Source organism: Electrona antarctica, assembly GCF_951216825.1.
Source record: "Electrona antarctica genome assembly, chromosome: 5".
Lineage (NCBI taxonomy): Eukaryota > Metazoa > Chordata > Actinopteri > Myctophiformes > Myctophidae > Electrona > Electrona antarctica.
In genome coordinates this window covers 42,354,040-42,379,954 of record NC_136810.1, presented here as the reverse complement: position 1 = coordinate 42,379,954, position 25,915 = coordinate 42,354,040, and the positions used below count along the sequence as shown (strand labels likewise).

The 25,915-nt window shown below is 42.3% G+C and overlaps 1 protein-coding gene across 4 annotated transcripts; it reads right to left on the bottom strand.

Moving 5' to 3' along the window:
* Positions 1-820: 820 nt before the first annotated feature.
* On the bottom strand, positions 821-25,138 carry znf143b (zinc finger protein 143b). 4 transcript variants are annotated; one of them, XM_079500827.1, is made up of 16 exons: positions 25,024-25,138; positions 22,720-22,832; positions 20,721-20,909; positions 20,046-20,129; positions 18,279-18,359; positions 17,893-18,089; positions 15,384-15,452; positions 14,468-14,584; positions 11,950-12,025; positions 11,603-11,728; positions 9,685-9,864; positions 8,334-8,564; positions 7,735-7,883; positions 6,484-6,633; positions 4,668-4,802; positions 821-1,512 (listed from the first exon to the last, which is right to left on the bottom strand). In XM_079500827.1, exons 2-16 carry the CDS (start codon positions 22,823-22,825, stop codon positions 1,429-1,431), a joined length of 1,974 nt encoding a protein of 657 aa, XP_079356953.1. In that variant the 5' UTR covers positions 22,826-22,832; positions 25,024-25,138; the 3' UTR covers positions 821-1,428. The 4 variants fall into 4 exon arrangements, with proteins under 4 accessions (XP_079356953.1, XP_079356952.1, XP_079356954.1 ...); XM_079500826.1 differs by having other exon boundaries at positions 22,720-22,835; positions 25,024-25,121; XM_079500828.1 differs by lacking the exon at positions 20,046-20,129 and having other exon boundaries at positions 22,720-22,835; positions 25,024-25,121.
* Between the last annotated feature and the right edge of the window lie 777 nt (positions 25,139-25,915).

The window sequence follows — 25,915 nt, the reverse complement described above, 5'->3', positions numbered from 1 at the left end:
TGGTCTCTTTTTAAATTAGAAATGTGGCTTTGAAATTTGAATGTCTTTTTCCCTTATCACAGGGGAAATATTATACATGTTGTATTTGTACATGTAAATATCTTGTAATAGCCAAGAACTCACATGATTATATGGAATCAATTGTTGGCCTTGCCCATTGCTTCAATAATTATATCATTTGTTGTTTGTTTTGTTTTTTTACATGGAGAAATAAGAAATGTTAGAACGACAACTTTACAAGTTGCTTAAAGCTGGAACCCATAACTTGTTTAAGTGAATAAAATATTAATTTGACCAATCTTTATATTTTCGATTACTAGCAGGCTATCTTAATATGCCTAACACAAATGTGGTTGTACTTTCCCTGCTCTTCTATTGACGAGTAGGCAGTGAGCATATGAGCAAAACAAATTTCACCCACTGATACCTGATGAAGGTTGTGAGACCGAAACGTTGCATTTGTCAGTAGCCGAAGTGAAGACAGTGTGCAGGTCCTCTTTTCTCTCATTATTCATACTGGTTTGCCTGCTCTGACGCACCAGTCGTGCACCTGTAGGTGTGCAAAGGGACTTTTTTCTACAAACCCACTGTTTTTCACCTGTAAACTTGTGATGTGACAATAAAGAGGATTCTTGATTTTTCTTGACATAAAAATGTTATGAGAAATTTTGGCAAGCATTTATGGTTTCTTGGTACGGATCCCTGCATATGGCATGAAAGTTACGGCTTGTAGATTAAAGTTAACAAATTCATACCAACTCACAAAACTAGGCTGCTCAAAAATAAGTGAACATGATTGAGATATTCAAACTCAGGAGGAAATTATTAAACACAATCTCTTATTTTTATTAGAAATAGCGTTAGCTGTACATTGCTGGGTGTGCACTGTGCACCATAAACATTAGAAATCAGTATCCTCCCCCTCTCCAACGTCGATTTGGACGAGGGACAAAATCGCATAATGGAACTCCAGTTATCAAAATCTAACTATATACACATAAAAACTAACGTTCTTGTGTGGGACATGGAAAATGGAGGAAGACCAGTGATTTTCACTCTCGATTCCAAGCCCCATCCCTGAAATGCATTTAATCCATGTCAGGACAGGAACCCCTTTTGGTGTTTTAAGCATTATGTTATACTTTGGCTATTGAAAAATAGCAGATCTACAAGCTCTGGGGGGGGGGCCTGGAACAACATATTTTCAGATGGGGGTCGGCGGCTAATTACATATAGTTTTTGGGATTCCTTGACACGAAAAACCTTGAGAACCACTGACTGAATATAGGGTTTTTCAGAAAACTTTAGAAGTTTAGAAGGCCTTTGTAGACTCGTCCTCAGGTCTACATGCATTGAATCCATGTCAGGGATGGGGTTCGATCCTAGAGAACGCAAGTCCATCATCTGGGGTTGGTGACGTCCATACTATCATTCGTCCAGGCCTGGTGACTCTCCTTGTTGTATTCTAGATGCAATTCGAATTGCTTCCTCCAGTGATGGCTGATCACTGAGCTACAAGAAGCAAAAACAAAAATAAGCAATGATTAGTTCATTAACACAGACTGTACGACGTGTGTAAACGTCATAGCTAATCCAACCGACGGATTGCTAAAAAATCCTAGCGATTTTTCATTGATATCAAACGAAAAAAATGCGGTACAATGCGGTACAAACGGGACGAACCGAGGCGAATATGCGAATATATGTATATATATATATATATATATATATATATATATATATATATTCAGGTCCAAGTCCTCATGGGAGCCGAGATCCCTGGTCCAATTCCTCATGGGGGCCCTGGCCATAACAGAAATTGCTGTTAGTATCATATGAACAAGCAAGTATTGATTGGGTACGGCATTTAAAAAAAAACTGGGTCAGTGGGTGGTTACTTTAAAAGTTAAAGCTCAAATGTATCACAGCAGCAGCATTCCAGTTCTTCCAATGAGTTGACAGTGCAAAAAAATCAACAGTCTGGTCTTCAATAAAAAATAAAAGTTATATGAAAGAAAGGCTCGCCACACGTAATCTAGGGAGCTCTCCATGGTTTTATATACTTCGGTCTTCATTTCTGACTTCAACATCCCTCCCGGTTTTTGTACGGAACAGAAGCCCCCGGCTTTCAGAGTAAAAGCTGCCATATCTGCCCCGAGCTTCTATTTTGAAAGATATCACGGCGCTGACATTTTGACAACACATTGACATTTTGGTAATGATGATGATCATTCCCCATTTCTGGATTAAAAAGGCTTTCTGTGTTTTTTTATTTATAAAGCACCTTTCTTAACAAGGTTACAACGTGCTGTACAATTAACACAATAGAATCAATCAAAATTACAACAGGACAGTGTACAACAACAAGCAATAAGAACACAATCAAGAAGGTCAAATAAAATCGGGAAAATGTTTACGAAATAAAAACGTTTTCAACAAACTCTTAAAAATATTGACAGACTCAGCGTTTTTTAAAGTGCAAGGTAGGGCGTTCCATAATGTAGGTGCAACTACTGTAAAAGCACGGTCATCCTTTGTCTTTCGCTTAGTCCCAGGAACTTTTAGGAGGCCTTTGTCAGAGGACCGCAGGGATCTCACATTGACCTTGAAGAAGATCAGTAATGTAGGGTGGGGCCAGTCCACGTAGGGCTTTAAAAGTAGTTAAAAGGATTTTAAAATCTATTCTAGCCTTGATTAGCAGCCAATGGAGTGTGGCTAACACCGGGGTGATATGTGCTCGACGGTTGGTGTTGGTGAGAATTCTGGCTGCTGTGTTCTGTACAAGTTGAAGTTTGGATAATGAGGAGCTGCTTAGAGTGGTATAGAGTCCGTTACAATAATCAAGAAGGGAAGAAAATGTGTAGTGTAGTGTAATGTGTATGTGTAGTGTAATGTGTATGTGTAGTGTGATGTGTATGTGTAGTGTAGTGTAGTGTAGTGTAGTGTAATGTGTATGTGTATGTGTATGTGTATGTGTAGTGTATAGCCATTTAATACACAGGCCAATCATTCATTGGTATAAAGTTAAACAGATCAACCCAAGGACATGCAGGAAGTCTGTCCATTGGACTAGGCCATGTTTGAACTGCATATTCATGATTCTCTATTATTCTTGATGGTGATTGAATCAAAAGAATATTGTCTGTGTGCTATGGCTCTGGCTTGCATTCTAGCATCTGGCTGCATCTAGTAAATTAAGTTTGTTCCACTACTGCTCTCGTTGTCAGCTAGTTGGTGAGCTTCAATGCCCCCAAATCTGACATCTATTAGCTAAACCCTTCTAATAAATCATCATCGTTAGGTACCAACTACCAACTATTGTGATGTTAACGACCATGTAATGTGATGTATGTTGATTCAATCTTATTTGCTCTCTTTAGTAGTTTTGGGACACATCGGGTATGGAAATGGCTGCTTTACACATTAACACAGGAGGTGTGAAAGAGAGGGAGGGAGTTATTTACAATGTAAATCAGACAGATCATGACAGATGGGGGAACTGCCTCTGTTACAAAGTCATTATCCCGAACACTGGCTCATTTTAAGACCTGCTTTGATGTGTTGTTAGTCTATCAAGGTTTAAAAACAATAGATAATATTACAACAGTGAGCTATTTGATTCTTTTGTGTTAAATTCATGGTCATGTTGATGGAGTCACCTTAGGGCTGCTTAAGACCAGCAATATACAATTCATTTCATTTTAATCAAATTAGTCAAGATGTTAACATGAACTATGTATTCATGCATAAAGGAAAAAACGTTTACATAACAGTTGAGTCAAACAGCAAGCCATACACTTGGCTCTGTGTGGGCGCTGTGTAAACGGCTGACTTGTAAACCCATTATTCCGTGTTTGTACACTTCTCAGACTTCTTGATGAGACGACGCCCTACACCTCAACAAGAGGGACTTGGACAACCGTTAGCACGGTCCGCTAAAAGCCACGATCGCCACTGAATCCCACCTTCCCCATGATCATTACCTGAGCGCTTAAACAAACAGATCAGTTTGGGTGGGGTCTACAAGGGGGGGATTATCAGGGGGGCAAAGGTCCACATTGAATTGGCCATAACAGAAATTGCTGTTAGTATCATATGAACAAGTATTGATTGTGTTCTAAACTGCTTTTAACCTAGCGTCCCTATTTTTGGGTTATTATAGGCAAAAATATAAAATTATGAAGTTATACGAAATAAAATAGCAGATCTACAAAGAATGATTTTGGTGTGGTAGGTTAACATGAAAAGCTGATGCCCATGTGTTTAACCCATGAAGACCTGAGGACCTGATTCTACAGATGTATTCTAAATCCTTTCTGGAAAAACCTTAGGTTTCTATGTCAGTGGTTCTCAAAGGTTTTCATGTCAAGGACGAAGGACCCCTAATGATATGTATTTGGCCGCAAACCCTCATATGAAAATATGTTGTTCCAGGAACGAACAGAAGCAAAGATTTGAGTTAAAAGCGATCACTGTGAAAGAATATATATTATAAGATGTGTGGCACACGATTTTTCAAAAAACAGCTTTAAAGTTTAAAATAATGGTTAAAGTGGTTAAAAGCTATAAGGTGCTTCCTCAGGTCTAAATGGGTTTAAAATGCAACAGAGCCTATATAATACGTTCGGTTCACAGAATGTCAACTTGTATGCCGTTAGCCTACCGACCTGTACAGCGATGTGAGTGCCGTTGGATGTGGCCACTAACGTGACAGGATGACACTCTTGGTCCTGGGGGTCATGGCTGTAGACCCCCTCCTCCACGGTTTGGTAGGCAGTCATATCTGGTGTCATGATCGCCACCTGCAAGGGGACACGGACACACACACACACACACACACACACACACACACACACACACACACACACACACACACACACACACACACACACACACACACACACACACACACACACACACACACACACACACACACACACACACACACACACACACACACACACACACACACACACACACACACACACACACACACACACACACACACACACACACACACACACACACACACACACACACACACACACACACACACACAGCCAATCAGCCATGCAGTGAACATCATAGACTTATATCTGGTATGGTGTCATGATAGCCACCTGGGGGAGACACACCCATGCCATGAATATCATACGTTTAAAAATATATATAGAGAGAGACTAGAAAAAGTGCTCCTTGGAGCACAGGTCTCCACTGCGTCCTTCCAACTCCTGCCCGGGTTGTACAAGGACGCGCTGTGATTGGCCAGTAGCCACTTCGAGTGGCAGTCGGGGAAAACGCTGTAGCCAGAACATGATTTACTATTCTGTGCCTATCGGGTGGAAACTCGCGTGCTTTTAGCTCGCTTGGTGGTGTCTCACGTGGCTCAAGTTCACTTGAGACGGCGGGCCTCTGTCGCGGTCTAGTCCATAGAGTTATATATGTAGGTCTAGTCCATAGAGTTATATATGTAGGTCTAGTCTGCAGTTGTTGTAGCCGAGAGGCATTTCTGCCCACGTTGGCCACAGAAACTTACAGTAAAGTAAAGTACTATAAAGATGATGTGTACCGATGTGCATCATTTATGGATAAAACCTGAAGGACTAATCGGTGCACTTATAGGTAAAGACGCGACTCAGCCTGTCATAGCGCCACCATGAGGCTGAATTTAAAAATGTCAAGTGGCATTTCTTCCTCAGCCTAGTGGGAATGTGCGTGCAGTTTCACCGCAATCGCACGCTGTGTTCATGATTTGCAGCATTTTGTTCACAACTGACCAATCCTGCAAATGTCAATTTTTTATGTCAATTTTAGCCAATCAGGATGGAATAGGAAAAATCGAACCGATCTGTCTTGAACATAGAGATAATATGTACCGATCTGCGTGAAATTTGGATTAAATCTGAAAGAGTAATCGCACGCTGTGTTCATGATTTGAGGCATTTTGTTCAAAACGGAGCACTCCTGCAAACTTTGGAAGCCACTCTTAGCCATTGATTCAGGATTGCGTATGACAAATCTGAAAGACCCGTTTTGTTTAATGGCTATAGAGATACTGCACGCGCGCGCACGCACGCACGCACGCACACGCACACACGCACACGCACACACAGGTTGCATTTGACACTCTCAAGAGTTGCATTATTGTTAAACATCCGCATTGGTTAATTTACAAGAAGTCTACACAATTAGAGAATGTAGAAAATTGTTATTTTTATCATTTCCCTGTTATCTCTCCTAATGGTACCAACATCAATACAGCTTGGAATTGTGGAACAGAATCTAATCCAACGACAACATATTCTCAGTGTTGTTTCGAGAGGCTAAATGTCATTATATGGTGGTACGTGCATGGCTCAAAAGCCAAATAAATAATGGACCATGAGATGAAACAGGTTGAAAACCACTGCTCTATTGGATAACATCATTGTACAATTGTGGACATATTTATTTCATCATACATTTACATTTTTCGGACGTTACCTGTCCTTCTGTGCCGTCTGCGGTCACCATGGTGACAGCGTGCCCATGGTGTGTCAGCTCGTGGGCAGGGATGGTGATGGTCGTCCCCTCATGGGTCACCATGGTGATCGTACCGCCCATGGCCTGCAGGTCCGCTTCAGAGATACTGACCTGATGACAAACAGTTCAGAACAATTACCACTCGCTTGTTTTACAGCAGTATAGGCAATTTACACGTGTCAGGGTGCAATATTTCCCCCCACCCCACTCTGTATAAAATCTAGGGTCATGTTTATAAAATGTAGGGTGCATTTGCTATACAGTCATCTGTGTATAAAAGTACATGATGGCATGAAAAATAAAATAAAACATAACCTGATTTAGTGTACTAGACTAGAAAAAAACCTTTAGGATTCCAATGTGCCTTTGGGAGCTGCAAAATGACGATGTCATATGTAGCTAAGTGGGGCATTGCACTCATCACCATCTACGCGCACACACACACACACACACACACACACACACACACACACACACACACACACACACACACACACACACACACACACACACACACACACACACACACACACACACACACACACACACACACACACACACACACACACACACACACACACACACACACACACACACACACACACACACACACACACACACACACACACACACACACACACACACACAGGAGGATTCCGGACCAGCGCTTTCTCACCGCTGGGGACGAACACTAAAACCGTCTCGTCTCGACCCTTTGGTGTGGTTTGGGCTTTAGGCTCGTTCGCCTTGTTACAGAAGCTCCTTTGAGACAAAACACTGTGCAACGACTTTGTTCATTATGAAAGACAGATACAAATAATAAAACGGAGTGCTCAAAATAAGCGATTTAGCCTATGACTCAGAATGCACGGTCGGAGCTGCGCTGTGTCCCTGTTTTGCATTATTATAGGTTTAAAAACAGAAAAAGTCAGTAGGATCGTTTTTGCAGTATACGGAAAGTGTAAAACGTTTTGTTATTTTGAAATCATAATTTACGAAAGGTAAGATAAGATATAACGTTTCTATTATTTGAGCACCGAAACGGGAGTGTTATAACCACACACAGGACACAAATGGTCACCGTAATCAATTTATATTAAAAAAAGCGATCTCGGCACCGAGCGCCAAAAGGCGATGCCAGCGATAAATGAGTTAACACCACAAACAATAGAATTAGACTCAGGATACAGGACAGCTATTATTTGACATTACCTGCTGCTGTGTTCCATCCTCCGCCGTTACCAGGGCAACGTGATGCGTTCCCAGCATCTCAGAGCTCTCCATGGCTATATGCTCACACCCGTCTTCCTCGCCTTCCACCACCGTCGTTGCGTAGGTCACGTTAGGGTCATCGATGGCGTCTGGGTTCGTTCAACGCATAGGAATTGAGAGAAAAATTTAGGATGTTCTGGAGACTGTATTCTTTGCATGCAGCTGAATTTTAGTCGCAATCATGGTTTTTTATTGAGCTCCATGGATGTTCTGTATGATCACCTCAGTCTGAGCCTCAATTCAGAGAAAAACGCAGCTAAAGATCGTCTCTAAAGATAGTGTGTCACAACGCGGAAGCAAAGCGTTGCCGGGCGACGGAGACGCCAAGAATCGGTTAAATATAAGACTAGCGATGCTGGATGCATTATAAACTATATAACTCGTTCAATGTCGTCCTAGCTGATCTGGGGCTTTTAATAAAAGTTGTTTTAGGCATAAAATGAGATAAGGACATGCTTAAAAACATACTAAATTTCTCTCACTCACACACCACGCACGCACGTACGCACGCACGCACACACACATGCACGCACACGCACCTGTGGGTGGTTCGAAGTAGGCCGCCTCCTGCTCCTCCTCGATGGGCTCTGTGTCGTTGTGGGCGGTGCGTTTGTGCATGGCCAGCGTGGAGATCTGCTTGTAGGTCTTTCCACAGTGGTTGCAGTTGTACGGCTTACACGGCGTGTGAACCACATGGTGTTTGTACAAGCTGGAGTATTCAGTGAAGCGCTTCTCACACCCAGGCACCGTACACACATAGGGTTTCTCTCCTGGAGACACGGGAATGGACAAAAAGCATTAGAACTAGTGTATTAATTATTACATTTGAGAAGTGAACAAGTTGTGAGCACACCGCACACTTCGTGCACAGTTCAGTTGGGCAAGTCATAGACCGTGACGCATGCTGGAGCACGCAGAAGGAAGTGCCGCCTATGCCCGTGCCGTCACCCGACCGACCCTACCCCTGCGTTTTCAACCCAGCTCTGTGGTTTCCCTTTCCGTGATGCGATGGAATCACAACCTTAACCCATTCAGGACAGGAACCCCTTTTGGTGTTTTAAGCGTTATGTCATACTCTAGCTATTGAAATATAGCAGATCTACAAGCTCATAGTGCGGCACCGAGTGTCACGCTACGAGCTTGTAGATCGGGTATTTTAGAAAAATCGTGAAAATGTGGCGCACCGCAAATCTTTGAATATATATTCTTTCAGAGCGAACGATTTTAGCTCAAAACTTTTCTTCTGGGGGGTCCCTGGAACAACATATTTTCAGATGGGTCCTCGGCCAAATACAGATAATTCTGGAGGTCCTTGACATGAAAAAGGTTGAGCACCATCTGAAAACGGTCATGATTTAGAAGCTTTTTAAAAAAAAAATCAGCCTCAGGTCTAAATGGGTTTAAACAATACACAGCGGACACACCACATTCACGGAGAAACGACAGAGACATTTCCACTCATAGCAAGGCTGTGCTTCTGTCTCAAACACGAAAGAGAAATCGAATCGATCCAGACGCCAGAGGAACTCTGTGATGCGTTTGTCCGATATGCGGTGGTTGTGTCAACAAAGTAGGCGGTTGTGAACAAGAACGAAGGGTGTGTATGACCTATCCATTATTTATATATATATAGACTTATCCACAAGTTCCACAAGTCAAAGTGTCCTTTTGAAATTCAAGCCCAGATTCTATGCAATGAAACGCTCAGACAGGTGCTGTTGGGGAACAGTTGTCAACGTAAAGAGTCAACACATGAATCCATCTCCTGTGCAGTGGTCTCGCAGTTAGTAAAAGTTAGTAAACATTAGTAATCATAATGAGTTAATTACGTAACCCGTTCACCTTTATTGACACAAAATGAACAAGTCTCTACTAAGGTTTGCATATTACCAGTGTGAATCCTCATATGGTTTTTGTAGTTTGTGGCGCTTGCAAAGGATCGCCCACAGCTGGGCTCAGAGCAGTAGTAGGGTCTCTCTCCTGTGTGGGTCCTGATGTGAACCTTCCGGATGTTTGAGGTGGTGAACGACCGGCCACAGCCTTCCACAGGGCATTTAAAAGGTTTCTCGCCTGCAAACAGAGAGAGGAAATATAGTTTGGATCAACCAGTGTGATGTGAATGTTAAGTTAGTTTTGTTTGAAAATGGAACCCGAGTCTGTATGCATTTCTGTATCACTATTTTCTGTTCGTGGGGTGAAGCTGTGAAATGGCTTGTCCGAGACTTTGTAACATAGTATAAACCTAATCCAATTAAAAAAGAGTCTAAAACAGGCGCTATAGAGCACCGAAGTCTGACGTCAATATCGGTAGAGGGCGCCAACTTAAAGTCCACTGGTTCATGTACTTTTTTATTTGCATTGTAATCCCCATAGGGGAATTTTATATCGCCTCATATAAGAACTGTTTGAAAAACGAACAAATCATCCAGGCCATTCCACTCATATGGATATGAAGAATCAACTGACTGAGAGAAAACGGTAATGTTACTGCTACTGAATTAGTTACAATTTCGCAAGTATGCACTTGTTTTGTGTTTGTCATTTTCTGTTTGTTTTTCTTTGTTAGTGTTTTTGTTTGTTCTTGTTTTTGTTTTTACATTACATTTGTTTTGTAGGTTGGTTTACATTTTCTTTGTTGTTAATATGTTATAAGGATAGGCATTAATAAGTGTAATGGAAATATTAGAATGCCAAATAGATCGCCACAGTATATACATATTGTGTGTTTCTCATCCTTCGATTCAATCTATTCTCACCATTGAGCTCATCCGAACTGACCGGCAGCTGTCAATCTGACAGCTGAATCTCCATGCTTACTATAACACTACGTCGGCAAACGTGTATTTGTGTAACTATCCCATTTAGAAGTAACAGAAAGGAGACTAGTACCTATGCCTTCCTTTCACAAACAAACACCAACGACAGCTGTCAATCTGACAGCTGAAGTCCCCATGCTCACTAGACCACTGTCAACAAAGGTGTTACTAATAGTGTGTTGCTTTCATCTTAGAACGCTTGTTTGTCTTCTGCTTTTCTTAACTGCAACCATGAAAGGAGATGTTGAATAAACCATCTGTTACTGACTGTTAATAAGAGGGGGTTGATTCATTGATGAAGGGGAGTGCTGGGGGAAAGTGCTGCAGAAACCATGCTACCATTCGGCTGTACTGTCAACCGACTGAGAGCTCTGACTAAAGAATGATGAGGATTCCTGAACACCGATCCTGAGTCCTGCGATTTCCTGTTTTGTCCACTCTCCATCTACCAGCATCAAAGAATGCGACAACATAAGCTTCTGCCTATACCTTTTCGATCACGTTAAAAAGAAAAAAATTATTTTTGTAATGTCTAACTGAAAAAAGATCTAAATAAAGTAAACCATTCATTCATTCACTATGCATTAAGGTCATTTCAGATGAGGAGCGATTAACGCGCCTAGGAATTCATTTTCATTGAGACATGCAGGTTTTTTTGTACGCGTGGAGTCGAGGGGCGACAACGCAAGCGTATTTACGTGGGTCCGGTCCCGTGAAATTGTCGTGCGCGTGCTCGTTTCGTGCACACGCCCGCGACTGACTAGACCTGGACTCTGTGGAGCCTTTTTTTACGCTTGTGTTGGCGGGCCGTTCATGAGCAAACCTGGAGCAGACCTGCCGTTGATCCAGGCGACATGGTCTGCGTTAATCAATGCCCGTCTGAAAGGACCTTTACACTGTAATTTCATACGGTATGTTTCTATGTGTTATATTATACAGCATGTGACCGTGACTGTGAGCTGTACTGTCCCAATGTGTGCATGTTGCTCTACCTGTGTGTGTCCGAGTGTGCTTCTGAAGGTCTCCAGAGGTTTTAAAGGACTTGCGGCAGTTCATTTCCTGACATCTATACGGCTTCTCTCCAGTGTGCGTGCGGGAGTGACTCTTCAACCCGTACCCTGAAAACACAAAACGGATGAAGCGAGGAGCCACAACTTGAGAGCCACTAGATTCATACAGCGGTTTTAAAAGCAAGACCGCATTAACGTTTCTGTACATCCAACTGATGACATGTTGTGTGCCGAGTATCATGTAGTTGAGAATATGATCAGAAAATATATTATTGTCATCCAGTATATAAAGGAAAGAAATAACATAGAAACCCCCCCATTCGCTGTACCTGTTGCAAATTTCTTCCCACAGCCAATGTATTCACACACATAGGGCTTGTCTCCGGTGTGGGAGCGCTCATGTACCTGTGGGGGGGGGGGGGGGGGGGGGGGGGGGGGGGGGGAGGACAGACACCAACGCAGACAGTTTAACAGAAACGTAAAAGAGGACAAACCAATTTAACTCTTAATCCGCCGCCATTAATTAATAGCATACTGCCTGGGCTTTATCACGCGTAACACTTACTTTGAAGAGCCAAATATCCGTAATCGCATGTTACAGTGACAAACTGCTGTGTGTGGTGTCTTGACCGGTTGTTGTTCTCTTGGTCGGTGGTGGAAAAACCCGACCGCGAGTATCACAGCGCCTGCTACAGGCTGTTGAAAAGGCTTGTCTGGGCCAAAAACTGCCCCTCAATGTCGTGAGATACAGGGCTTTGAATGCAGGGCTTAGAATGGAAGTGGATGCGCGCGCATTTTCAAAAGCGGCCACTGTCCTACTTGGTGTAGCCATAGCAATCATCACAAATGTGATGAGGTCCGCACATTTGGGCACATTATGGCCAAATTTAGCCCAAGGAGTATTTTTCGTGCAAAACTAATGCTTGGAATGGGTTCAGAATCATGAATCCCCCTAGTTTGACACGTCACATGTTACTTTAAACATAATGAAATTTAAAATATGTTGCCTCCTATTGGTTGTTAATCAGCTGTCAAAATGTCCCCTATGGTGGCTAAATAGAAACCACGGTGGGATGTGTTAGTAGACACCCTTACAAACACATTGGTGAAGAAAATAATAATAAGAAACTGCATCAGCTCAACATCCCCCCACTTCTCATCCACTGTCTGGACTCACAACTTCCTAAGCAATAGACCACAAACAGTTAAAGTAGGTACATCATTCTCATCAACTGTTATCACCAACACAGGGGCCCCTCAAGGCTGTGTCCTCAGTCCCTTCCTCTACACTCTATACACAAATGACTGTATTAGCCCCTCACCCACTAACATCACATACTTTAAATACTCTGATGACTTTAAATACTCTGATGACACTGCCATTCTCGGACTGCTCCATGACAATAACTCTATTACGGTCTATCAGAATACCTAATTCTCATTTCACACAGTGGTGCACTGACAACTATCTAGAGTTGAATGTGGTCAAAACAAAAGAACTGGTCATTGAAACAAACCACACTGGACTTAACCCACTCCTCATTAATGGTAAAACAGTAGAACAGGTTGACAGTTTCACATATCTTGGACTCACACTGGACAATAGACTTAGGTTTGATCAACACATTACATCTATCCAGTCACGCTTTCAGCAAAGACTCCATGTAATCCGTAAATTAAGATCATTATCTGTTGCTCCTCATCTTCTGCTATTATTGTACAAAAGCATTATTCAACCTGTTCTGTTGTACTGTTCTGCATGTTTCTACACCATACTGTCCATGCCTAACAGGAACAAACTTTTCAGTATCACCCGTATTGCTTCCAAGATCATCGGACTTCCTACACCCACACTTTCTGATATGAACAATAAGGCCATCACACGGCTAGCACTTTCGATATCAAATTACACTGATCATCCCCTGTATCGCTTCTTTAACCTCATGCCATCTGGACAAAGATACAGAACCTTGCTATGGAAAAAGGTCCGTTTTAGTAGGAGCTTTGTCCAATCAGCCATCACGGCTTTAAACAAACTGCCCCGCCGATAGGATGGTTCTGTACATAGTGGGGACCTCATGTTTTGTTTTTGTATTGTCTTGGTGTTATGTGCTCTGTGTTGTTTTTGATGTGGGTGTTGAACAGATTGTGAAGACAAATATCCTTCGGGACAATAAAGATTATTATTATTATTAATTCTTGGTAAGAAATGTATGTATGTATATTTTATTAATATCCCCCGACTAGTACATTGTGTTTATTCAGTGATGGTACAGCAACCCTGCACATTATGACTACCGGTACTGCTACTAGAGAAATTGTGAAATTAGTCATTTGGTCTAATTAAAAAAAAAGGAAAAAAAAGAATGATATATATATATATATATATATATATATATATATATATTGTTTTGTTTGTACTCCAGCGTCGACTACAACATAAAATGTGCGTCCTTGTATTGTATCTCTTATGTGGACATAAATAAATGATTAAAGTGTGTGTGTGTGTGTGTGTGTGTGTGTGTGTGTGTGTGTGTGTGTGTGTGTGTGTGTGTGTGTGTGTGTGTGTGTGTGTGTGTGTGTGTGTGTGTGCGTGTGTGAGAGAAGATCTGCTATTTTCATCGTACAACGGTCTATATACAGTATGTACAAGCATAGCCAGCGGATGGGAGGTGAAGGGGGGCTTGTGCATGTAGCCGTGCAGAAAGGCAGCTCTAAAAAGGGCCACGGTCTTACCTTGAGATGATGGGCAGTGGTGTAGTTTTAAAATGTGTGTGTGTGTGTGTGTGTGTGTGTGTGTGTGTGTGTGTGTGTGTGTGTGTGTGTGTGTGTGTGTGTGTGTGTTACCTTGAGATGATGGGCAGTGGTGTAGAGTTTCCCACAGCCCTCGTGTTCACAGCGGAATGACTTCTCTCCTACGTGTGAGACCCTGCTTTGCCTCCCATCCTGACCCTGGACCACGATCTTTTAAAGACAACACACAACACTATGAGACATCCCGAGCCAGCCTAGGAGAGCCTAAAGAAGTAACAGGTCAGCACAGTGACAACATTGAAAGTAACAGGTCAGCACAGTGACAACATTGAAAGTAACAGGTCAGCACAGTGACAACATTGAAAGTAACAGGTCAGCACATTGACAACATTGAAAGTTACATTTAAATTAGAATCGAATGTGTTACTGTATAGCAGTGGTTCCCAAAGTGTGGTCTGGGGACCCCTAGGGGTCCTTGAGAGAGTTCCAGGGGTCCCCAGCTAAATGATAATTAGGAACCAAATGGACCTTTATGGGTCTGTAACTCAGAGTGTACAAATGGAACCAAATGGACCCGTTTTTGTTCCATTTGTTAAATTAACATTGATTTTACAATATAAATTGGGGTCTCAGAGATAGAAATGCCATTAAATGGGGGTCCGTAGCCTAATGCATGACAAACTGGGGGTCCTTGAAATGAAAATGTTTGAAAATCACTGTTAGAGCCGTAGAAAATCTTCTCTTTTGGGGGTCCTTGGCATATAGTTTCTAAGGGGGGTCCACGGGCTAATGAGTGTCGATTTGGGGGTCCCTGAAATGAAATGGTTTGGGAACCACTGCTGTATAGTATACACAGTCCTAAGTCTTAATTTAACACTGAAGAGAATAAACAGGGGGGGGGGGGTATATTCTTCTGTTTATATAACACAGAAAAGGTGGGATAATATAAGTATTGAGACAAATAATTGTAGTTAATACAGTAGTTGTGATAAGTTTAAGGATGCTCTACCCTCATGTGGACGCCGCTGTCTGTGTCTATTCTTCCGTAGGATCCCAGAGCATTCTCTACATTCTCCACCTGGGGAAGAAGGAAAAGCAACTCAGTGTTACATCTCTGAAGTCCTTGGCATTTTACAAAGGAATACAATGAAACGCCAGTGCTCGTACTGTATATATATAATACACCCTTTTCGGGGGGAGAATGGAGAGGGGCAGACTCTTGGTCTGCCCCTCTCCATTCTCCCCCCGAAAAGTGTCATGGATGCAGAATGTGAAGAGATGTGGCCACCCATGGGGTGGCACACATGGGGACTGGTATACCCGGAGACCAGGGTTGTTCGAGGCCTATGCCCAAAGTTGGGCTGCTAACCCTACTGCTGGTCTTGGGGAGCGTGTGTAGTAAGACCTGCAGATGGAGATTTTTGTCTTATTATCCGCCCGTTATCCAACTTCATTAATTACATCATTAATTAACCGCACCAACCGCAGTATGTACTTTTAAGAACAATGTTACTAACCACTGTCATTCACCGACGTTACGTAGTTAGTTTATATCCATTGCAACAAGCAGTCCGCTCGGTCTTCATTCACGTTCTCACATCGCAACGTCTTTTCATAAGGTATAACCAGCCGTCGCCGGCACGACTTAAAAAACTCCCAGTCCCACGCCAAACTTATATTCCTCCCTTCTTTTTTATTTAGTTTTAGTTTTTCTCTCACTAACATTAGCTGCCTGTAGTCCACCGTGTTGTTGTTTTGCACGTTAAGGACCACAGTCAATGTGTATAGGTGGCTAATTTGTGCCAGATGGAAAATTATGTAATATTAAAGTTGCATTCACACCTCTACTTCGGTATACTCGATGTGAATGGGCGGAGAAGTTGTATCATTCTTGTATTATTTGCTCTGTTTGCGTTCACACTGGCTGTGTCAAACCACAGCAGGGAACTTCATCAATGTGTTCAATTAACACTTTGAGGGCGTTAAATTGATTGATCAAACGATATGCTCTGCTTAATACGACATCCCCGCGATTTTCGACGATCAAAAGCCCAGATACTTCAGCATATGATCTAAAGGTAATAAAACAATCCCGGCAGCGTAGAATATTTGATTATAATGCGGGTAACGCGTAGTACGCAGTAGAACTGTTAATAAACTATACAGTGAAATATATATATGGTGTTAAAAAATATATACTTTGAGTAATAGCTAGGACTTTAGGACGTAATGTGTTGGTAACATTGTTGCAGTGTGTATTGTCGGGGACTGGACGTTGCGTGCGTGCGGGCGCAATAACGGATGGCTACAACTTTACCAACTTGTTTTGTAAAGTAGCGGCTAGGGCTAGGCTACTAAAGCCTACATACATAAATAAATCTGGTAGGTTAAAAGGAGTAGCCTACTGTCTACACAAACCACTTTTATCTGACTGCTGATTTTTGTCTCTGTCCGAAAACCTGTTATTATCGCCCGTTATCCAACCTCATTAATTGCATCATTAATTAACCGCACCAACCGCCAACCGCAGTGCAGGGAAGCACAAGTATGTACTTTTACGAACAATGTTACTAACCACTGTCATTCACCGACGTTACGTAGTTAGTTTATATCCATGGCAACAAGCAGTCCGCTCGGTCTTCATTCACGTTCTCACATCGCAACGTCTTTTCATAAGGTATAACCAGCCGTCGCCGGCACGACTTAAATCACTCCCAGTCCCACGCCAAACTTATATTCCTCCCTTCTTTTTTATTTAGTTTTAGTTTTTCTCTCACTAACAATAGCTGCCTGTAGTCCACGTGTTGTTGTTTTGCACGTTAAGGACCACAGTCAATGTGTATAGGTGGCTAATTTGTGCCAGATGGAAAATTATGTAATATTAAAGTTGCATTCACACCTCTACTTCGGTATACTCGATGTGAATGGGCGGAGAAGTTGTATCATTCTTGTATTATTTGCTCTGTTTGCGTTCACACTGGCTGTGTCAAACCACAGCAGGGAACTTCATCAATGTGTTCAATTAACACTTTGAGGGCGTTAAATTGATTGATCAAACGATATGCCCTGCTTAATACGACATCCCCGCGATTTTGGACGATCAAAGCCCAGATACTTCAGCGTATGATCTAAAGGTAATAAAACAATCCCGGCAGCGTAGAATATTTGATTATAATGCGGGTAACGCGTAGTACGCAGTAGAACTGTTAATAAACTATACAGTGAAATATATATATGGTGTTAAAAATATATACTTTGAGTAATAGCTAGGACTTTAGGACATAATGTGTTGGTAACGTTGTTGCAGTGTGTGTTGTCGGGGACTGGACGTTGCGTGCGTGCGTGCGCAATAACGGATGGCTACAACTTTACCAACTTGTTTTGTAAAGTAGCGGCTAGGGCTAGGCTACTAAAGCCTACATACATAAATAAATCTGGTAGGTTAAAAGGAGTAGCCTACTGTCTACACAAACCACTTTTATCTGACTGCTCCAGGACACTACAACACTGCCCAGTACCTTGGTAGTATACTGCTCCAGGACACTGATGGTCTCTGGGTCGATGGCAGAGCCCTCAGTCTGCAGGTCGGCGATTGTTCCGTCGGCCTGGATGGCCAGGATGGTGTTGGGCTGCTGCATGTGCACAGTATGCTGGATGTAAGCCGTGCTGCCGTCTTCCAGCTGCACCTCCTGAAGACCACTATGGTCATACGTATCTGGATGGAGATGAGGAGAGATGAGGTAGAACCAGATATGGAATAAAATTGAAAATAACGATTAATCAAACAAGACTCTAGCTTGAATACAGGCCATGAGGCCAGGACAAGGATCAAAGAGTTGCTTAAGTCTTAGAGAGAATGCATTGAGAAACCCGGTGGGGATGTCGAGATGTAAACCGCCGGTACCTTTGGGCGCGTGGATGTAGGCCGTGGTTCCGTCTTCCAACTGGACCGTCTGTCCATCTTCAAGCTGTAAGCTGTCTCCTCCTACAGAATGTCATCATTTTGTTAACCTATCGACAAAACTATACCCACAAAAAGTTTGAAAACTTAACTTTGGTCGATCATTTCTCCCCATTAAAACCATTTGTATATATATTTTTCTTTTATCATTTTAGTCACATTTACAACAAGGTAAAGCTTGTAAGGACCAGGCATTTGTGGAATGAATGCTAAACGTGTGGGCAGCACCCCAAAATAATGTCCGCATCCAAAGCAAATGGTTGGTATTCACCCTTGCTTTGAGTTGCGTGGTGGATTAATTGATTGCACTCTCCCACAGTAATAAGGGAAAAAAACACATATTGGCCATTTTTACACATTAATTTCACACTCAGTGTTAGGGAACTCAGTAGCATGTGGAAGATTCATACACAGCCACAACAACTTGGTATGGTATGGGGCGGTATCGCTCTCATAGGCAATACAGAACTTGTCATCATTGAAGGCAATCTCAATGCAGTGAGATATCGGGATGAGATTCTGGAACCAGTGGTGATCCCATATGTTCAGGATCTGGGACCTAATGCCATCCTCCAGGATGACAACACTCGTCCCTACAGAGCCAGTACAAGCCCTCCTCCCTAGCCTGTGCGTGCGTGCGTGCGTGCGTGCGTGCGTGCGTGCGTGCGTGCGTGCGTGCGTGCGTGCGTGCGTGCGGCTGCACAACAGTGACACTTGGTTAATGCTATTACGCTATTTCCGTGCTCGGACGGACAGACAGATAGAGACCCAGCCAGCCAGCCAGCCAGGGACACACATTGCTGTTCATAGGAGTGGCTAGCACCACTCAAAAATAAAACACAGGCTAGTGAAGCTTGGGGGTGCAATAGAGCACCAAAGTCTGACATCAATATCGCTAGAGTGCGCTAAGTCCACGCACTTAAGTGCACTTTTTTATTTGTATTATAATCTGCATAGAGGGATTTTAGATCGCCTCAAATGAGAACTGTGTTTGAAAATTATCCTGGCAGATTCACTCATATGGATGTGAAGAATCAACTGACTGGGAGAAAATCGCTAATGTTACTGCTGCTGAATCTTCGCTAGAAAAATATCAAATATGAGTGACTGACTGTAGTAAACGATACAGAGACATATCCCCGACAATATCGCCGAGACAGTTTGTTTATTTTTGCACCACAATTCTTTATATGAGACGATTTTAAGATGACCCAATGTTATTCTCCATAGAGGAAAACTTCCACGAACCCCTTGGAACTTCCACGAACCCCTTGGAACCAGGGGATGAGCAAGTGACGTCAGGACTTCGGCGCTTTATGGCATGTTTTCAGGTGTAATACCTGCTTTAGGCATGTTGTTTTCAGGTGTAATACCTGCTTTAGGCATGGACACGTGGTGTTTTCAGGTGTAATACCTGCTTTAGGCATGTTGTTTTCAGGTGTAATACCTGCTTTAGGCATGGACACGTGGTGTTTTCAGGTGTAATACCTGCTTTAGGCATGTTGTTTTCAGGTGTAATACCTGCTTTAGGCATGGACACGTGGTGTTTTCAGGTGTAATACCTGCTTTAGGCATGGACACGTGGTGTTTTCAGGTGTAATACCTGCTTTAGGCATGTTGTTTTCAGGTGTAATACCTGCTTTAGGCATGTTGTTTTCAGGTGTAATACCTGCTTTACGCATGGACACGTGGTGTTTTCAGGTGTAATACCTGCTGTAGGCATGGACACGTGCTGGACATAGGCAGCAGACCCATCCTCCAGCTGGATCATCTGGCCGTCCATGATCTGACCGTCTGAAAAAGCCGACAATATCGCCGAGACAGTTTGTTTATTTTTGCACCACAATTCTTTATATGAGACGATTTTAAGATGACCCAATGTTATTCTCCATAGAGGAAAACTTCCACGAACCCCTTGGAACCAGGGGATGAGCGAGTGACATCAGGACTTTGGCGCTTTATGGCACTGAGCGTTTGTTGTTTTCAGGTCTAATACCTGTTTATAGGCAGTGTTGTTTTCAGGTCTAATACCTGTTCATAGGCAGTGTTGTTTTCAGGTCTAATACTTGTTTATAGGCAGTGTTGTTTTCAGGTCTAATACCTGTTTATAGGCAGTGTTGTTTTCAGGTCTAATACTTGTTTATAGGCAGTGTTGTTTTCAGGTCTAATACTTGTTTATAGGCAGTGTTGTTTTCAGTGTAATACCTGCTTTAGGCATGTTGTTTTCAGGTGTAATACCTGCTTTAGGCATGGACATGTGGTGTTTTCAGGTGTAATACGCATGTTGTTTTCAGGTGTAATACCTGCTTTACGCATAGACACGTGGTGTTTTCAGGTGTAATACCTGCTTTAGGCATGGACACGTGGTGTTTTCAGGTGTAATACCTGCTTTAGGCATGGACACGTGCTGGACATAGGCAGCAGACCCATCCTCCAGCTGGATCACCTGGCCGTCCATGATCTGACCGTCTGAAAAAGCTGATTTGGAGTCATGCTGGATGTAGGCCGTGGAGCCGTCAGCTAGGGTGACCGCCTGGAGGCTCACTGTGTCCATGCCCTCCATCTGATCTCCATCTGGGAGGCAGGGAAAACAAACACCACACAATTAGGGCCAAAATAGTCATCGTGATCATATTACAAGGTTATGATCAGGGTTTTAGGCTACAGTACATGCAATTCAAATAAATTAAGTGCACCTACATTTGCTGTGGGGCAATTTGTATTATTTATAATCATAATAATATGATATAAAAATACAAACTATATTTTAAATATAGGTGCAAGAAACAAAACCATTTTACCACCATCCACTAATCACATTATGATTAGTGGGTCCATTTGGTTACCAACTCTCTATCATTTAGCTGGGGACTACCTGGCTGGAACCCCCTCAAGGACCACTGGTGGTCCCCGAACCACTGGTTGAAAACCACTATAATAAAACCACTATAATAATTGCCAATCTGAGAATCCATCGGCAAATAAAGGAGAAACAGCGCCCTCTTTTGCTTTAGTTCGCCACACGTATGGTAGGAACATGTGCAAAGTGCCAATTTAAATCGGTAACAACCTTTTCGGCACAGATAAGTACTCTAGTATACGCCATTTAAAAAGACATATCATAAATGCATTTTTTAAATAAATGTATTACTTAAACATTATTTACGAAGTCTTATTCTGAAGCCCTTATATTCGCTGTTACGGATGTAGGGGCGCGGGTCTGCTATATGTCCGCGTTTGTCTGTGCGCGCGCCCTGTTCTGTCTCGTCCCTGCAGTCCCACTGAAGACTGTGTTCCGGGCCGCTGTCAGTCTGTCATTGTCGCTCTAAGAGTAGAGTAGTGACAGCGCGCCCTCCGTGCAGGGAAAGAGAGTTCTGAACCTTTAAGCTATTTACTATTTACTAAGAAACCTCCTAAGAGAGTATATATTGTTACAAATTGCTACATAAAGTCATTTTGTGCTTTTCCATTGAACTGTGAATAATCGAGCAGGTAGTATAGTAAGTATTCCTCCTATTTAGTATTTTCACTGTTATCACCCACAGCTAGTTAAGCACTTTTGTTTGACGGTAGGCATAAGAATAGATTAGTCAGTCAGTTAGGGTTTTCTTTTGTTTACCAGTCAGATATTGGGGAGGGGTTTAGTATAGGGTACAGTGTTAGGATACTTTTGTTGTTTTCTTTGCTTTCGGTCCTGCTCAAGCCTGCTCACATTGTTCACCATTTGTACTTTGTAGCACGTTTAATGTTTCATCCTGTATGCCACAAAAGGAGTAAGAAAATCAACTTTTGGCATATACCACCTTGTCTTATTCGCATAAACACCCTAGGCTCGGTGAGCCGTTACATTCGCCAGCTCACAACCCGGAAGTAAACCAAGTGTTAAATTCGCTGGCTCGACGGAACTCTTGGTGGGTCTCCATCGCCTGTGCACTCCCCCCACTGGTGTCCTTGAGGGGGTTCCAGGTGGTCCCCAGCTAAATGATGCAAAGGTGTTAACCAAATGGACCCTTGCAGATCTTTAACACTTTCCTGAGAGCATGAAATGAAATCAAAAGGACCTGTCAGGTTTCATTTAACGCTCTCAAGAGTTAAATTATTGTTCTGCATCTCATCTGCATTACTTAATTTACAAGAACTTGAGAATGTAAAATAATTACGGTACTAACTATGGCACCACCAACATCAATACAGCATGGAATCATACCCAACGACAAGCAAAATATTGAGCCTAAATTGAGACCAAATCTCGTCAAATGGTGGTCCGTTTCTCAAATGCTGAATAAATAATGGGCCTTGATATGAAAAGGGTTGAAAACCACTGTCAGTTATTCAGAGTGGGAGGTATGAGAAGAACCCATGATAATAATATTAAGGAGCTCACCTCCAACGGTCACAGCCTCTGCCAGGCAGAGGGTGACCTGCTGACCATCCGCATCCTGAAACTCTGCCATCCCCTGGGAGTCCCGGCTGATCTGGGCCAAGAGCATGCTTTAGCTGCTGGGATGATATTAACACATGTACAGGTCCATCTCAATGAATTTGAATATTGTGTAAAATTTCATTTTCTTCCATGATATAATTCAAAAAGTGAAACTTTCAATATTATTCTCAATTCATTGTGCATAAAGTGAAGTATTTAAAACCTTTTTTTGTTTTAATCTTGATGATTATGGCGTACAGCTCATGAAAATCAAAAAACCCAATCTCAACAAATTAGAATATTTTACGAGACCACTAAAAAAAATTAAACGAGAAATGTCGACCATCTGAAAAGTATAATAATGTACAGTATGCAGTCAATACTTGGTCTGGGCTAATTTTGAACACATTATTTCATCAATGGGGCATGGCATGGAGGTGATCAGCCAGCCTGTGGCACTGTTGAGGTGTTATGGAAGCCCAGGTTTGCTTTGATAACAGCTGTAAATGCATTTGTATTGTTGAGTTGTCATGTCTCACGCCTTCCTTTTCAGGTAGCACTTGGCACCTGCCCACAGAGCCAAAACTACTAGTAATTGGTGTACTGACCATGGTATTACTGTGCTTAACTGACCAGCCAAATGGCCTGACCTGAACCCCACAGAGAATCTAGGTTGTATTGTCAAGAGGAAGGTGTGATACATGAGACTCAACAATACAAATTAATTTGTCCTTTTGTTCCAGGGGTCCCCAGCTAAATGATAGTTAGGAACCAAATGGACCCTTATGGTTCTGTAACTGAGTATACAAATGGAACCAAATGGGCCCATTTGGTTCCGTTTGTACACACTCAAGAGTTAAATTAACATTGAATTTACAATATAAATCGGGGTCCCAGATATAAAAATGCCATTAAATGGGGGGTCCATAGATTAATGCATGTAACACTGGCGGTCCTTGAAATTAAATGGTTGCTAATCACTGCTTCTGTTATGTGGGTCCCTGGAATATCTTTTTCAAATGGGGTCCTAATTAGTGTCAATTTGGGAGTCCTTGACATGAAAAGGTTTGGGAACCACTGACACACACTGTGTGCCTGCAATGACTACCGATGATGACAATGCTGAAGGAGCGAGCAAATGATGATTGTCGCATGACTTGCAGTTAAAACTGTTAAAGGCGTCTTGCCAATTCTTTCAAACAGGTGCATTCACACAGAACACGTTTCCATTTATACTGATTGTGATGACTTATGAATGTTAGTTTTTATAAGGAAGCACACGTTTGCAGTCTATAGGTGTTGTACAGTAGTTTATTGCCTTTCTCATGAGGCTTGTGTACTGTAAGCTGTTTGCTATAAAATGCTGATACTCGTGTTATAGCAGCAGTATACGTATAGAACACGTCATGCATGGACATTGTGTATTATTATGACGTTCATAGAACTACGCAGTAACATCCTCTTTATAAATGACTATCCATTTCTATCTTACTTTTATTGTGACAATTTGTGAGATTGGGGATGTTACTGTACGATCATGGCCATACAGTCACTCGAATGACATCAAGAAGTGCTTGGGGGGAGCTAAGTGGCTACTGTACCCATAAGTATGACTTGCAACATTTGTAACGAATTTAGAAACTTTTGCAACATTTGTGTAACAATGTTGGAACTGTGCTCCTGATGTTAACAAAATAATCTGTTGGTTGTTTGTCTATCCAGTCAGTAAAGTCACTAGTCAGTGACTTCACAGCAAAAACATGCTACACACTAGTTAGCTCAGCTGAGCAAAAAGCATGTTTAACTTAAAGCGGGTTCGTTAGCATGACGTTAGCACGCATGCTACGTCGTGCTAACGATGTCAACTTTATTATAAGCAAAATTATTGAAGCTACTAAAGCTCGCTGTGACAACCCGTGTTCACGTTGACATTCAGAATAAATAAATATGCAGCGTCTGTCCGACTGCTAGCGTATAAAGTTCTACGTTTATTTGACAGAAGCGTCCATTCAACCGGCTACGCTAACGCAGCTAGCTATGGCTAACGCAACAAGAACGAGGAATCCATTAGCTGAAAAATAATGATAACATAAGCATGTTGGACTGCATGAAGATCCGCTTTATTTATTACAAATCCAGGACAGCATTCTCCCCCCGTTCTGCATTCGAATCCCCCAAACACGCACACACACATCCATCCAACCCAGTCAGAGAGATGGCTGTAGGAATAATGCACACTGGGTAAAAACCAATTTATACACTAACCTCGGAAAATTTTCCAACAATCCCTCCTGTTCGACCACCATGCACCAGTGCAGGAAACGCTGCAGAGATGGGATCATGTGCCCCAGCCCTGGAACATGTATGGGACATCTGCGTCCCATCGCTGGAAGGTACGGTCGCTGCTCTCTCTCCGTGTGTGTGTGTGTGTGTATGTGTGTGTGTGTGTGTGTGTGTGTGTGTGTGTGTGTGTGTGTGTGTGTGTGTGTGTGTGTGTGTGTACGGACCACGGTGACCACCATTTGATGAGATTTAGCCTCTCAGAACCAAAACCAAAGAATCTGTAGGCCTACACATTTCATTTCCATGCTGTATTGATGTTTGTACCATAAGAGTGATAATAGAAATGTAAAAAATCAAAATAACAATTATTCTACATTCTCTTCTTGTAAATTAACTTAACAGTATTAAGTAATGCAGATGTTTAACAATAGTTTAACTCTTGAGAGTGTAAAATGACCACATTTCATTTTACATTCTCAAGAGTTAAAGGTCTAATAAGGGCCCATTTGGTTACCAACTCTCCATCATTTAGCTGGGGAGAACCCCCTCAGGGACCACTGGTTGAAAACCACTGATTTAGAGTTTGAATCATGTTAAATGGAGAAATGTCAGTTTGAGCTAATCTCATTAGAATGGTTCTGGAGACTGGAGGTCCTCAATCCTCACACACACACACACACACACACACACACACACACACACACACACACAAACTCTTCAGAAGTCAGTAGTACTGACTTTATTTACCAGGTCTGCCCAAATAGGACTAAACACGAAAGAGAATGCATTTCACTTCACCCAAATATTGTCTCATCGTATTATCACTATAGTACTAATATTTGATTCTTCTTTGACTTTGACCAGTGACCACATA